We start from the raw sequence: 16544 nt of genomic DNA, 5'->3' as shown, positions 1-16544 counted from the left end.
AGAAATTGATAAGTTCAAAACGGTTATTGGCAGCGTACCCTTTCCCGCTAGAGGATAGGTCATGTTGGGAAACACCCCCTAGGGTAGATAAGGCGCTGACACGCTTATCAAAGAAGGTGGCACTACCGTCTCCGGATACGGCTACCCTGAAGGAACCTGCTGATAGAAAGCAGGAAGCTACCCTAAAAGCTATTTACACACACACGGGCATTATATTGCGACCAGCGATTGCATCAGCTTGGATGTGCAGTGCTGCTGCTGCGTGGTCAGATTCCCTGTCGGATAATATTGATACCATGGATAGGGACAATATTTTGCTGACGATTGAGCATATAAAAGATGCAGTCTTATACATGCCTGATGCACAGAGGGATATTTGCCGGCTGGCATCAAGAATAAGCGCTATGTCCATTGCCGCCAGAAGGGGGTTATGGACTCGGCAATGGTCTGGCGATGCCGACTCTAAGCGGCACATGGAAGTTTTGCCCTATAAAGGGGTGGAACTGTTTGGGGATGGTCTTTCGGACCTCGTGTCCACAGCTACTGCTGGGAAATCGACCTTTTTGCCACAGGCTGCCCCACAGCAAAAGAAAGCACCGTATTATCAGGTACAGTCCTTTCGGCCCCAGAAAAGCAAGAGGGCTAGAGGCTCATCCTTTCTGCCGAGAGGCAAAGGTAGAGGAAAAAAGCTGCAACACACAGCTAGTTCCCAAGAGCAGAAGTCCTCCCCCGCGTCCGGTAAGTCCACAGCATGACGCTGGGGCTGCGCAGGCGGACCCGGGGACGGTGGGGGCCCGGCTCAGGAATTTCAGCGCTCAGTGGGATCTCTCACAAGTGGATCCCTGGGTTTTTCAAGTAATATCTCAGGGGTACAAGCTGGAATTCGAGACGTCCCCCCCCCCCCCGCCGTTTCCTAAAATCTGCCTTACCGGCAACTCCCTCTGCCAGGGAGGCGGTGTTGGTGGCTATTCAAAAACTGTATTCACAGCAAGTGATTGTCAAAGTACCCCTCCTTCAGCAAGGAAAGGGTTACTATTCCACAATGTTTGTGGTACCAAAACCGGACTGTTCGGTGAGACCCATCTTAAATCTAAAATCCTTGAACACTTATATCAAGAGGTTCAAGTTCAAGATGGAATCGCTCAGGGCGGTTATTGCGAGCCTGGACGAGGGGGATTACATGGTCTCCCTGGACATCAAGGATGCGTACCTCCATGTCCCCATTTACCCTCCTCACCAGGAGTACCTCAGATTTGTGGTACAGGACTGTCACTATCCGTTCCAGACGCTGCCGTTTGGGTTATCCACGGCACCGAGGGTCTTTACCAAGTTAATGGCCGAAATGATGCTACTCCTTCGCAAGAAGGGAGTTTTAATTATCCCGTACTTGGACGATCTCCTGATAAAGGCAAGGTCCAAGGAACAGTTGGTAGTGGGGGTAGCGCTTTCTCGGGAAGTGCTACAACAGCACGGCTGGATTCTCAATATTCCAAAGTCACAGCTGGTCCCGACGACACGTCTTCTGTTCCTGGGAATGATTCTGGACACAGACCAGAAAAGAGTGTTTCTTCCAGTGGAAAAAGCCGAGGAATTGTCATCTCTAGTCAGAGACATCCTAAAACCGGGACAGGTGTCGGTACATCAATGCACACGAGTCCTGGGAAAAATGGTAGCTTCGTACGAGGCGATTCCATTCGGAAGGTTCCACGCAAGGACCTTCCAGTGGGACCTGTTGGACAAATGGTCCGGGTCCCATCTCCAGATGCAACAGCGAATAACCCTGTCGGCAAGGACCAGGGTGTCGCTGCTGTGGTGGCTGCAGAGGGCTCATCTACTAGAGGGCCGCAGATTCGGAATACAGGACTGGGTCCTGGTGACCACGGATGCCAGCCTTCGGGGCTGGGGTGCAGTCACACAGGGAAGAAATTTCCAAGGACTGTGGTCAAATCAGGAGATTTCGCTTCACATAAATATTCTGGAGCTAAGGGCCATTTACAATGCCCTAAGCCAAGCAAGACCCCTGCTTCAGAACCGGCCGGTACTGATCCAATCAGACAACATCACGGCGGTCGCCCATGTAAACAGACAGGGCGGCACAAGAAGCAGGAGGGCAATGGCAGAAGTCACAAGGATTCTCCGATGGGCAGAGAATCATGTGTTAGCACTGACAGCAGTGTTCATTCCGGGAGTGGACAACTGGGAAGCAGACTTCCTCAGCAGGCACGACCTCCACCCGGGAGAATGGGGACTTCATCCAGAAGTCTTCCAGATGCTGGTAAACCGTTGGGAAAAACCACAGGTGGACATGATGGCGTCCCGCCTCAACAAAAAGCTAAAAAGATATTGCGCCAGGTCAAGGGACCCTCAGGCGATCGCTGTGGACGCTCTAGTGACACCGTGGGTGTGCCAGTCGGTTTATGTGTTTCCTCCTCTACCTCTCATACCCAAAGTACTGAGAATAATAAGAAAGCGAGGAGTGAGAACTATTCTCGTGGCTCCGGATTGGCCAAGAAGAGCTTGGTACCCGGAGCTTCAAGAGATGCTTGCAGAGGACCCTTGGCCTCTGCCGCTCAGACAAGACCTGCTGCAGCAGGGACCCTGCCTGTTCCAAGACTTACCGCGGCTGCGTTTGACAGCATGGCGGTTAAACGCCGGATCCTAAAGGAAAAAGGCATTCCGGAGGAAGTCATCCCTACCCTGATCAAGGCCAGGAAGGATGTCACCGCAAAACATTATCACCGCATTTGGCGAAAATATGTTGCTTGGTGTGAGGCCAAGAAGGCCCCAACGGAGGAATTTCAACTGGGTCGATTCCTGCATTTCCTACAAGCAGGTGTGACGTTGGGCCTCAAATTGGGGTCCATTAAGGTCCAGATCTCGTCATGTTGATTTTCTTCCAGAAAGAACTGGCTTCACTGCCTGAAGTTCAGACTTTTGTCAAGGTAGTTCTGCATATTCAGCCTCCTTTTGTGCCCCCAGTGGCACCTTGGGATCTCAATGTGGTTTTGGAGTTTCTGAAATCACATTGGTTTGAGCCACTTAAGACTGTGGATTTAAAATATCTCACGTGGAAAGTGGTTATGTTGTTGGCTCTGGCTTCGGCCAGACGTGTGTCAGAATTGGCGGCTTTGTCCTGTAAAAGTCCCTATCTGATTTTCCATATGGATAGGGCAGAGTTGAGGACTCGTCCTCAGTTTCTCCCGAAGGTGGTATCAGCTTTTCACTTGAACCAACCTATTGTGGCGCCTGCGGCTACTAGGGACTTGGAGGATTCCAAGTTTCTGGACGTAGTCAGGGCCCTGAAAATTTATATTTCCAGGATGGCTGGAGTCAGGAAAACTGACTCGCTGTTTATTTTATATGCACCCAACAAGCTGGGTGCACCTGCTTCTAAGCAGACTATCGCGCGCTGGATTTGTAGCACTATTCAGCTGGCGCATTCTGCGGTGGGACTACCGCAGCCTAAATCTGTAAAAGCCCATTCCACAAGGAAGGTGGGCTCATCTTGGGCGGCTGCTCGAGGGGTCTCGGCTTTACAACTTTGCCGAGCTGCTACTTGGTCAGGGGCAAACACGTTTGCAAAATTTTATAAATTTGATACCCTGGCTGAGGAGGACCTGGAGTTCTCTCATTCGGTGCTGCAGAGTCATCCGCACTCTCCCGCCCGTTTGGGAGCTTTGGTATAATCCCCATGGTCCTTACGGAATACCCAGCATCCACTAGGACGTCAGAGAAAATAAGATTTTACTCACCGGTAAATCTATTTCTCGTAGTCCGTAGTGGATGCTGGGCGCCCATCCCAAGTGCGGATTGTCTGCAATACTTGTAAATAGTTATTGTTACAAAAATCGGGTTGTTATTGCGAGCCATCTGTTCAGAGGCTCCATTGTTATCATACTGTTAACCGGGGTTCCTATCACGAGTTATATGGTGTGATTGGTGTGGCTGGTATGAGTCTTACCCGGGATTCAAAATCCTTCCTTATTGTGTCAGCTCTTCCGGGCACAGTGTCCTAACTGAGGCTTGGAGGAGGGTCATAGGGGGAGGAGCCAGTGCACACCAGGTAGACCTAAATCTTTCTATAGAGTGCCCAGTCTCCTGCGGAGCCCGTCTATTACTCATGGTCCTTACGGAGTACCCAGCATCCATTACGGACTACGAGAAATAGATTTACCGGTGAGTAAAATCTTATTTTTGACATTCCCTCCGGTATTTCAGCATTATCCAGAATATCCCTTAAAAAATTATAGTGAATGGATAAAACTTGCGCTGAGGTTGGGGGGAGTCAAGAGGGTTTCCAAGGGATTATTCCAATCTTTTTTAGAGAAATGTTTCAATACATGGGTTGTATAAAATCGTAATTGTAAAAGCGCCAGTGAATAAGGGTTCACCACAGAATAGTCAGCCGACAATTCCCTGGGTGTGAGAGGGCGTTCTTGATCAATGGAAACCAATGACCTTAGGGTATGCAAGCCTGCCATACTCCAGGTAGTGAAAGGGTGAGCAGCCATGTCATCAAGGAAGTTGGGATTTCAGAGTAGGGGCAAGTGTAGGGAGTGGTATGAATTAAGGCCTTTTTTTGTGGCGTAAGATATGCCATAGCCGTCTAGTGGACTGTAATAATTTATTTGACCGCATCGACTCCAAAATTTCCTGGTCCTGAAGGTTGAGGAAACGAGTTAGGGCGCAATTAGCTAAGAAGTTTTGTTCCAGGGACATATCAGTGTACACTGATGTCTTAGAAATCCAATCTCGCAAGTGACGCAAGAGGGCTGCGTGATTGTGGGTTATAATGTCTGGGAAGTTTATACCTCCATTATGTTTTGGTTGGTGTAGCTTTCGTAAAGCGATTCTGGCTCTAGTACCATTCAAAATAAACTTACAAATTGTTGAGTTAATGTGGAGAGAGTCAGTTTTTGTTAAAAGAATTGGCAATAATTGGAAGGATGGGATCTAGTAGACGTTGGATTGCTATCATTTTAAGAAGATTAACTCTGCCCAAAAATGACAGCGTCAGACGGTTCCACGATTTTACGTCCTCGGTGAGCATAGCAATCGCCTTTGTAACATTCAATCTTTATAAATGAGTGTAAATTACGAGGCAACAGGATTCCCAAATAGGGGATATAATGTGTTGACCATAGGAATGGGAAGCGCAGGGCCCAATGGGGGCATCCACTCATGCCCCCCAATGACATTACAGTGCACTTGTCCATGTTAATGTATAAGCCTGATATTGACCTAAAATGGTTAATCTTGTGTAAAATGGATGGGAGGGATATTTCCGAGTTACCAATGTAAAGGAAAATGTCGTCGGCAAATGCAGATATTTTTATTTCCTGATATCTTAGTATAATGCCTTGAAAGGTCTGGTAATTTTCCAAGGCCAGGTTAAACAATAAGGGGGATAATGGGCAACCCTGACGTGTGCCCCTTTCTAAAGTAAATCGAGGCCCTACAATGCCATTAAGCAGCAAAGAAGCCGAGGGGTTTTGATAGAGGTAATGTATCAAATATATGAATCCTGTGTCAAAAGCCCTCCCTTCCAGTATTTTAAACAGATGTGGCCATAAAACCATATCAAATGCCTCACCCCTATATCTTTACCAAATTAAATGGTTAATAAAAAATCCATTGTACGCAGAGGCTTTAGTGATTTGTCAGATATCAAACTCATATTTAGCTTTCCATCTTCCACAGGTTGCATCAACTTTTTGGACCTGTAGACAGAGTTTTGAAATTAGTTACTGAAACTAAAGTCCTTAACATACAGTAACTCTCCTATTGACTATATTCTTTGTAAAAATGGAAGTCTTTCTATCATCTCTCAATTGTTCACAGAAATCTGGGATTATACTTTAATGTTCTCCCTGTACACTTTGCCTTTATATATGATCCAGAATTCACATACTGGTAAATGATTTGCAGTGGAATGGTCAGACTTTCCCCACTGTAAGCCAAACATTCCATAGGTTTTTGCAATACAGACTTTAAGGAGAGAGTTCAATTGTTTTTTGGTGCGTGCAAGTAATGGGCCACTATTGCGGGATATTATATTTTGTTGCTGATGGCAATAAGTGCCGCGTACAGCCATTATTTCTGTTCACATCCTCCCGAGGTGGTGAGCAGAAATCTGGGCTGTTGGATGCCCAAATGCAGCGCACCCAGTACTTTGCACGGGGTTAGCTGCTTTACATGTATAAACCTGGTGCTTTTCGTCCCCATCAGCAAAACTACTGAATATTGCTTGTTGGGCGCACAAAAGCTATTAAACTCTCCCCCTTAGTATTGTCAATAAACATTTTCTTCTCTTGATCATTCAAGAATCAGTCATGTGTGCGACAATATTTGGTGTAAAATTCTAAACTTGTTTAAGAGAAATAATGAAAAAACAGTTGTGTAACCAAAATTTTGACCTCCCAACTGGCCCCTCAAATGCCCACCTTGTACTTTTACCTTAAAAGATGTTTGCAGTGTGTATTAGGAGACAACACTACATGTATTAGAGGTATGCGGTCAAGTTGCTGGCAGTCGTGATTCCGGCGGTCAGGATACCCATGCTGGAATCCCGACCGCTGACAATGCCGACAGCTGGAATTCCGACAAATATTAAGTAGAATCTGATTGGTTGCTATGGGCAACATCACCAGTTCTAAAAAAAACTCCCACCTTAGTAAATTTACTAATTTACTAATTAGTAAATTAATTAGTAAACTAATGGAACCCCCGTGAATTCCAGGACACAAGGGGGTAGATGTATGAAAGTGCATTATGGTAGAGGAAAATGCTCATTCCGCTCCCCCCCATGTATTAATGCGGTGGTGTGTTCCCAGTGACAGAGATGCTATACACCCCTGTTATTATGGACACTGCTATCTTTTCGATAGTACTCTAATATGCCGGGTATTGTAAGAACGATCAGTGGCACTAACCATTCCAACACCTGCTACTATCAAATTCGACAGCTGCAGTTGTTGAGGCCCTGTCTCCACAGCAGGGACAGTGCTGTCCCTGGCTGTGCTGGCTCCTGGCTGTATGTGGAATCTCTCGTGAGTAGCAAGATCTTGTGCATGTTCACTGGAGCCCGCTGGGGGAGAGACTCAGCACTAAACTGATGCGCTGTGTGCTCAGGCGACGATCGTCGGTGGGGAAAGTTTTCACTCCCCCGCTTCAGCGGCTGTTGGGATCCCGACGGTCAGCAGACTGATGCTGGAATTTCAGCGGCGAGCACAGCGCGTTCCCTCGCGGACTCGCTGCGCTCACCGTGCTTAGGGCCCAGTGGCGACCTTCGTTCGCCACACTAATCTATTCCACCTCGGGTGGTGGCATGGACCACCACCCAAGTGGGGGATCCGGGTGTGGGGATTCCGGCAGCCGGCAACGTGATTGCCTCCCATTCTACATCCTGTCGATGTACCTTCTTGCTTTACCTCATTAATGCCGCAAGTACTGCAATTTGGCATTTCTAATTGAATTGAGCATTTCTCAGAGCTGCGCATACCTGTGATGTATGCGAGTTTCATGAAACAAACTCTTTTGTAAACTGGTACCTAATTCTCCCAATGTTTGCGTGGGTTTCCTCCAGGTTCTCCCGTTTCCTCCCACAATACAAAAACGTACTGGTAGGTTAATTGGAGTAAGACAAAAACTGAATCCTAGTGTTTGTGTGTGCATGTGGTTTGGAGTATAGATAGTAAACTCCACAGAAGTAGAGTAATATGTGTACGCTATATAAATAACTTAATAAACAAGTAAATTTGAAAGAAATGTGGCTTGCTCTTGTTATACACACCTATGTGAAATAGGATTTGGAAATATACTTACATGGCTTTGTTGTTTCTTATTTTGTGCAGGAGCCACTGAGAGTGTGGGGAAACATATGTTGGAAGCATGTAATCAAAACTTAGAAATGGCTGTCACTATGTTCCTGGATGGTGGTGGTATCGCAGAGGAGCCAAGCACAAGTTCTGCAGGGTCATCCTCGGCCCACCCTTCTGCAGAGTAAGTAAATTCATGTACAGGTTATATATCTTGCAGGGTATTTTCTTGTCTGGCCCTATGTATTATCTCTCTCACAGTTTACATTTCTAATAGACATTAGTCTATTCTGCTAGCATCCGTTTATTCCCAGATAAAATGGGCTTTTGATTCCAAATTGAGCATGTTGCATTGAACACGCATGATTATATGATTCCTAAACAAACTTTCTGTACAATAATGTATAACACCCTGTGGCCGGAGAGCCCCCAGCCACGAGGCAAATGGCCGCCCTGGCACTGAAGGGGTTAATCCCTAGTGCCCGGCGCCATTTGCAAGGACAAAGGGGCTCTTGGCGCCAAATTTGAATTGTATTGTGGGCGCTAGGCGCCGTGTTTTATTAATGTATGAAAATGTATTTTAATATGTGCCGTGGTCCCGGACCCCTCCGGAGACCACGGCAGGGAGAACAGCCCCCCGGCGCGCTCAGCAGTGTGTGCGCGCCGGCGGAGAGGAGGCAGCCGCTGACCGCCGGAGTCCGGGAGCTCCGCTCCCGGCAGCGGTCAGTGTAGCCCCGGGCGCACTGGAGTGTGCGCGCCGGGGAGAAGGGTGAGCGCTGCGGCTGGGAGCTCGGCTCCCGCTGCAGTGCTCTATGTGAGAGCCGCCGCTGGGGGCCGGGAGCTCTGCTCCCGGCGCCTCAGCCCACACTGGAGGCGGCCAGCCGCGGCAGCCGGGACGAACGTCCCGGGCTGCCGGGCGGCGAGGGGGGTGCGCTGCAGCCCGGCTCCCCGCCGGACGCTGCAGCGAGGCCACAAGACAGTCAGCGCCGCTCATGGGGGACCGGGCTAGCCGGCTCCCTAGCGGCGTGGGCAAATTAGGCTGCCTAGCAGGATGGTGAAGCGCTGGGGTCCGGGAGCTACGCTCCTGGCACCTCAGCGCTGAAAAAAGCCAGGGTCACGGCGGCCGGGACCAGTGTCCCGGGCCGCCGGGCTTAGGTACAGGGGGGTGCGCCGCTGCGTGCGGCGAGGCCACTGGTTAGTGCCACACTGGGGGGACAGGGAGAGCCAGCTCCCTGGAACCCCAGAGGCAGGCTGGAGGATGGGGGAAGCCAGCCCCATACCTCCAGCACTGAGAGGGAGAGCCCTAGCAGCCAGGCTGCAGGGCTAGGGAAGGCACTGCAGTGCCTGAGTATGTAGAGTCTGTGCAAGGCACAGGCTCAGCCATGTACAGTGTGATTTAAATGTAATGTATGTAAAGGTAAAATGCACTTACTTGATTGTGTGTCCCAGGAGGGGGGAATCCATAGCTGTGCAGGCTGATGGATTCTCCCAGACCTTTTCCCTAAAAACGGAATGCTTTCCCATCCAGCCTCACAGTTCCAATGGGCACAGGGAGAAAGAGAAGCAGCTTAGCTATGAAACCAGCTGAGTGGTTTCTTGGAGCTCCATGGAGATCAGCCGTAGTGGCCAGGAAACCTGGACCGGGGAGCCAGGCTGCCCAGCTCTGGAGCCCAAATCCAGGCTGCAGGCAGTGAGAGGGGTCCCGGGCAGGTTTCTGGAAGTCAGTTTAGGAGGGAAAACCTCCCCCCAGCCAGACTGAACGGCACCGTGGGAGTACCCTGCTCTCCCAGATGGGAGAGACAAAGGAGACCGACCACTCCCCACTGTCCATAGGGAACAATGTTAGGTGTGCATGAGACCAGAGCATGCACAGCTCATGGGTAAACATTGATTGGTTGTGCACCACAGGGCGGGCTTACCCCCTGTGGTAAGGGGTCTTGGAGAGGGATAAAAGAAGGGCAGTTGGCCCATAGGAGTGTGTATTGTAACATCTTCTTCTGCTGAAAAGATCTTAATTGTATGCTGTTGCCCCTAGCAATAGGGAGGAGCCTTTTTAAAGGTTATTTGAGCAATAAACACCTTTGCCTCAAGAAGACTGCTTCATCTTGTGACCAACAGGGTTAGGCCAAACCTAGCCCCGTTCTCCGGCTGTCCAGGGAAGCACCTGACGTCTCCAAGCTCCGCCTTCCGCCAGCTACCGGTAGAGGCCTAGCAAGTGGCTAGTGGGGATTCGTCGACACCACACAGGTGTGGTAAAGCAGTGCGTCGGCACATACAGAGCAGAACCGTGGTTCCAAACGCCACGGCAGGTTAGGAGTTTGGTGGTGGCAGCGAGAACCCGCCCACAGCGCAGTGGGTGGAGTCAGTAACAGGCGGTTACTGACGGTAAGCGGGAATCCCCTATGTGGTCAGGCCTCGTGCGGCTTGACCTTCCATTCTGTGTGCAGTCAACGGGACGCGGAAGCTGCGAGTGCTTCCGTACGGTATCGTCCTGTCACAGAAATTGGTGGCATAGTGGTGGGATATTCCCAGGCGGCTTTTCATCACCCGATTGGATAAGCCGAGTTACTCAGGAGAGGAGTAACTGCAGCGCAGGAGAACGCACAAGATGGCGGAATTCAGCGGAATGTCCAAGGAGGATCTGGAGATCGTATGCCAGGGGAAGGGTGTGGATATCCCTTCCAACGCGTCCAGAAGCGTCATGAAGGCGGCGCTCAGGAGCGTGGAGGAGTCTCATCGGGCGGAGGTGGAAAGCACTGACGGCGTCAGCATCGCAGAGGACGGCCCAACAGTGGACCTTCGTAAGGAACCGGTGAGAACCACAAGCCCCGCCCCCTTTCACAGCAGCCATGTTTCCCAGCAATCCCTAGCAGGGCCAGGATCCCAACGTCCCAGGGGGGGCGGCCCGGATACCCTAGCAGAGCGGCTAGCGGAATTGGGGGAAAGGGCAACGGAGCAAGAGCGCTTGATCATCATCCAGATGTGGCGTGATGAGCGGGCACCACAGGCCGTGGTACCCCGGGAGCCGTTGTCAGCTGTTGTACACAGATCAGGACGTATACAGTTTGCCAAGTTTGCAGACAGTGATGGGGACATTGATGGACATTTGCAAGTTTTTGAAAGGACTTGTAAACTACACGATCTACCCAAGTCAGAGTGGGTGAGACACCTTGTGCCCACTCTGCATGGAGAGGCCTTGGAGGCCTATCGAGGAGTGGCGACGGAGGACTGTGGGAACTACGACGAAGTCGCGAAGGCCCTCCTCCAGCGATTCTTCATCACTCCAGAGTCTTACAGGAAGAAGTTCAGAGACTTGCCCAAGAATCCTAGCAGCACCCATGAGCAGTTCGCCACCCAGCTGCGGCAGTACGTGGTGAAGTGGGTGAAGGATTCGGAAGCCACTACATGGGACGCACTGATCGACCTGATCTGCAGGGAGCAGTTCTACCACAGGTGCGCCCAAGAAGTGAAGGAGTGGGTGCTAGATCGGGAGCCACCCAGCTTAAAAATGGCTGCCCAATTAGCCGACAAATATGTGGCAATTCGGCCACGGGGACAGAAGCGCCCCGCCAGCAGCCAGCTCCAACAGACTGTACCACCAAGGGGACCACCCTCTTCAGCTCATCACCCCCAAAGACAAGCATCTTCCAACCCGGGTGCTCTTGGCCAGCAACCGCACCGCAGCGTCCCTGCAACTGATCAGAGATCATCGGTGCCACGACTGGAGAAGAAGTGCTACGGCTGTGGGAAAATCGGACATCTGAGGATGAACTGTCCTGCATCCCAAGCACCCCAAACTCGTGCCCCAAATCCGAGTGCTGGAGCCCGGATCGCTTGTTTGACGAGAGGAGATGAGCCTACAGAGACTGTTCCCTCTCCAGTCAGTCCGATGGAGTGTGGCGAGAGACAGGTGCACTCTGCGGAGAGAGTCACCTGCATGGCCAAACAGCCCCTACACAACATGTGGAGGCACCTGCAGCCAGTCCACGTGGGACCCCTGCAGGGAGAAGGCCTAAGAGACTCTGGGGCCTCAATCACTGTGGTGAGCCCCCACCTTATAGATCCTGCTGCAGTATTGCAGGGTCGCACTGCCACGGTCACCCTGGCAGAAGGAACAGAAAAAGCGGTTCCCATGGCAAGAGTCTACCTGGACTGGGGAGCTGGACCAGAGTTGCGAGAAGTTGCCATCATGGATGGTCTCCCAACTGATGTGGTCCTAGGAAATGATCTGGGTGGTGGGATCGTCACTACGTTTGTTGGCGCCATTTCCCGGAGTCAAGTTCCAAAACCACCGTTGACATCAGCTACTCCAGCACAGCCCAGCCCAGAGGAAAAGACTACAGCTGCTAGACAACTGCCAGCACAGCCAACCACAGCATCAACCAGCCCAGAGGAAAAGATTACAGCGGCTAGATCAGTACATCGACCCCGCATGCCTTTTGCCTCTGGTATGCCTACGTCCCCTAGCAACGCAGAGGATGTCTGTTCCAGCTCGTGTGATCCTGTGGGGGTGCCCAATGATGCTCCTGACCCAAGTGGTTTGCCAACTCCGGCGGTGAGTATGAGAAACCACACTGATTTTTCCATGACTGACCCCTACCAGACTGACCCTAGTAGTCCCCACCTAGATCCCCCTGTAGAGTGTCCCAATTTAGGAGAGATTGAGGGCCACAGGCAGGAGTTTAGGGAGGCTCAACTCTCTGACCCATCCCCAAAAGGCATGAGGCGCCACTCTGGCAGCGGCCTTGACAGGGTTGGGGCAGGAAGTTTGACCTGGCGGGAAGGGTTAAGATACAGGGTAGCCAGGAAAGTGGGAGGGGATAGACCAGATAGGGAATGTGTCCAACTGGTCCCCTCAGGGAACGTTCCTGCGCAACCGATGTCGGTTGCCAGCGAAACCCCTTTGGACAGCAACCCGGAGACAGACCGTACCCTGAAGTGCCTGACACAGAGCTTACCCTGGTCTGGAATGTCAGATGACGCCCAGACCAAATGTAAGGCTGGTGCCATGCGTTGGCAGCCGGGGCACTCCAGCGTTTGTGTTGTCTCTGGGCCTCTGCCCATAGGAGAACCCTTGCAGCAAGTTGCTGTGGACATAGCAGGTCCCCTGCCTGTGCACAGTAGATTGGGGAAGACATGCAGCCTCCCTGTAGTGGATGCCACACAGGATCCAGAGGCTGGTGGTCTGGCCGCCATCACTGTGGCACAGGTAGCGGACGAGGAGGAAAGAGTAGGCCTAGGTGACAGGGTAGGTTTCCCGAGTCATAGGTCGACAGAAGAGGATTGGAGGGCAGGTCTGACAGTTAGGGCAGACAGTTGCCAGATAGGTATGACGGAGGTGCAGTGCCTGGGGCACCATGTGGGAGGAGACAGGGGTAGGCCCAACCCAGAGGGGGTGGAGGCAACCAGAGGCTGTCCCCGACCCACATCACCCAGACCGGTACTGACCTTAGAACCTGTAAGGCCCTACGGACATGTTGTCATTGACTTTAGTCCTGTAGTGAACCCCTTGACAGAGATGGCTAGGAAGGGCATTCCCAAGTCAGTGGACTTTGCACCCGCTTGCGAGTTGGCATTCCAGTCATTGAAGGAGGCTCGGGTACCCGCTCCAGTGCTGATGGCGCACATTCTTGACCAGGACTATGTGTTACGAACTATTGCGCCACTGCACGGACTGGGAGCAGTACCGAGCCAGAAAGAGCCATATGGGCAGGAGCACCCTGTGGCCTGTTTGAGCAGAAAACTGCTATTGTGGGAGGTGGGGTATGCCACAGTTGGGACACCGTGGGTGGCACTTGTTTGTAACCGGCCCCCCACCGTGGTGACTTACCACCTACCTGTTAGGTGGCTGCAACCGACCTTGGGGGAATTGGACAGACTTTTGTGGTGGAGCCTTGAACTTGGACTTCGGGTGGACTATTTGAACATTGTGCACCCACGAAGAGAGGCCCACTACACTATGGATGAACTGTCTAGGCCAGAGCCTACACCCCCCAGGTAGCGTCCCCTTCACCCCAACGGACTGCGGGACCAGGACCCAAATCGTTGGGACATGGGTCCCTGGTTGACCCGCTTGAATGGGGGGGGAGGAGTGTGGCCGGAGAGCCCCCAGCCACGAGGCAAATGGCCGCCCTGGCACTGAAGGGGTTAATCCCTAGTGCCCGGCGCCATTTGCAAGGACAAAGGGGCTCTTGGCGCCAAATTTGAATTGTATTGTGGGCGCTAGGCGCCGTGTTTTATTAATGTATGAAAATGTATTTTAATATGTGCCGTGGTCCCGGACCCCTCCGGAGACCACGGCAGGGAGAACAGCCCCCCGGCGCGCTCAGCAGTGTGTGCGCGCCGGGGGAGAGGAGGCAGCCGCTGACCGCCGGAGTCCGGGAGCTCCGCTCCCGGCAGCGGTCAGTGTAGCCCCGGGCGCACTGGAGTGTGCGCGCCGGGGAGAAGGGTGAGCGCTGCGGCTGGGAGCTCGGCTCCCGCTGCAGTGCTCTATGTGAGAGCCGCCGCTGGGGGCCGGGAGCTCTGCTCCCGGCGCCTCAGCCCACACTGGAGGCGGCCAGCCGCGGCAGCCGGGACGAACGTCCCGGGCTGCCGGGCGGCGAGGGGGGTGCGCTGCAGCCCGGCTCCCCGCCGGACGCTGCAGCGAGGCCACAAGACAGTCAGCGCCGCTCATGGGGGACCGGGCTAGCCGGCTCCCTAGCGGCGTGGGCAAATTAGGCTGCCTAGCAGGATGGTGAAGCGCTGGGGTCCGGGAGCTACGCTCCTGGCACCTCAGCGCTGAAAAAAGCCAGGGTCACGGCGGCCGGGACCAGTGTCCCGGGCCGCCGGGCTTAGGTACAGGGGGGTGCGCCGCTGCGTGCGGCGAGGCCACTGGTTAGTGCCACACTGGGGGGACAGGGAGAGCCAGCTCCCTGGAACCCCAGAGGCAGGCTGGAGGATGGGGGAAGCCAGCCCCATACCTCCAGCACTGAGAGGGAGAGCCCTAGCAGCCAGGCTGCAGGGCTAGGGAAGGCACTGCAGTGCCTGAGTATGTAGAGTCTGTGCAAGGCACAGGCTCAGCCATGTACTGACAAAGCCTGCTGGATTGCTTTATCGTATAAACAACCCTTTATGAGGTCTAAGAACACTGTACGCTGAATGCGTGAGAAGTACCGTAAAGGTACGCTATTTGCGTATCGATCGCTTAGCCGTGATCGAGACGCTCAGGCGTCACGTTTACTCACGAGTAAATGATCACAGGCAGGCACGCTATTGGCTATAGACAAACGTAATGCTTCGCTATGGCGTAGCGGACGCTTGAGACCACGAGGAGGTCACCAGCGGCGCAGACGCTCACAACGCTAAACCTTGATATCTATATCTTTGACAATGAAATACACAGAATACCTTAATGTGAATACAGGGTGTAAGTGCAACCTTGTGTAACCTGACTAACTACAAAGCTGCTTGAGCGTCACCGACGCTCAAGTGAACACTTAAAACTATAGGAAATACACAGATACTTGTTTAGGGTCCAAAGCCTATTATATGTATTATAACTAATATACTTGCAAAAAGGAATCACAGTACAAATGATACACTACAATATAACAGAGACTTCCTAACCAAAATAGCTACACTAGAAATACAATACAATACCAATCTAATACAATACAATACAATACTAGTCAAGGGGAGATATGGGAGAAAAGAGAAGGGAGAGAGAGAGAGAGACAGAGAGAGAGAGAGATGGAGAGAGACGGAGAGAGAGAGAGAGAGAGAGAGAGATAGGGAGAGAGATGAGAGAAATGGCTCACAGAAAGACAATGATTACGGAGAGAAACTTACGCACAAGGGTAACGATCGCAAGCGCTTCTGGACAGCCAGCTTCCCGATTATCAGCAATGAGAACCGTTTGATGAGAAGTGAAAGCTGGATGCCACAGGCCCGTCTTTTATGCTACTCACACAATGCAATCTAATGGTCCCTACAATCTCATTGTCCATTGGACGCAGGAATTCGGCTTCGCATTATAACAAAGGTCATAGGTTGATTCATACAGGTGGGCTGTATCAGTGGTCTTGGTTATGCAAAACCATGGGTGATAACTAACACATTCCTGTCTTCTGGAGAGCTATTGTTTGGCGAATACAAAACAGAATCCTGTCTGGGTTCTGTTCTATATTCATGATGTCCACTTTCAGTTGAGACAATGACATCTCAGCCCTCATTCTCCTGTATACAAATCCAGCCCCATTTGTAAACACAGGTGTTGGCCCTCCTCATTGAGTCTCAAAGCTCAGTGTAATTAAAGACTATTGTACTCCGTCTGCGGGAAAGATACTGATTTGGAGTACAATTGATCTTCAATTACTATTCCGGTGCTTACCTTATGCATGTAAAGTTATGAGGCCCTCCCAACATGCAAACTATTGTTTGGGGGATCTCTGAGGTCAAAGAGCCATTTGAGACCCACTGATACCTGTCTCCACTGTTCAGGTGCATGACTAAGTAAGAACAAATAATAATAAATGGACATAACTTCTTATGTCCATAACTATTCGCACGAGCGATTAATACGCTCCAAACCAACACCGGAATATTGCTATTTAAATACCCTTCCGATGGGTACCAAACACTGCTGTATGATTCCTGTTAGACCCTTCCTACAATACAAAGAGGGATTCCTCCGTTCAGGGACATTCTATATTAACCAAACTTTCAGAATCTATCAAAGGGACCATGGTC

At 51.5% G+C, this 16544-nt stretch overlaps 1 protein-coding gene across 2 annotated transcripts in view; it reads left to right on the top strand.

Annotated features, from left to right (window-relative positions):
- Window positions 1–16544, top strand: part of UBXN7 (UBX domain protein 7) — a 167035-nt gene that overhangs the window by 38557 nt on the left and 111934 nt on the right. For both annotated transcript variants that reach the window (XM_063915573.1, XM_063915572.1), the window contains exon 2: window positions 7854–8001. In XM_063915573.1, coding sequence (XP_063771643.1) covers window positions 7880–8001 — 122 coding nt within the window. In that variant the 5' untranslated portion in view covers window positions 7854–7879. The remainder of the gene's footprint in view (window positions 1–7853; window positions 8002–16544) is intronic.

Source organism: Pseudophryne corroboree, chromosome 4 (assembly GCF_028390025.1).
Source record: "Pseudophryne corroboree isolate aPseCor3 chromosome 4, aPseCor3.hap2, whole genome shotgun sequence".
In the NCBI taxonomy this organism is placed as follows: domain Eukaryota; kingdom Metazoa; phylum Chordata; class Amphibia; order Anura; family Myobatrachidae; genus Pseudophryne; species Pseudophryne corroboree.
The sequence above is the reverse complement of the archived record's forward strand: the minus strand, read 5'-3'. Positions and strand labels throughout refer to the sequence as shown.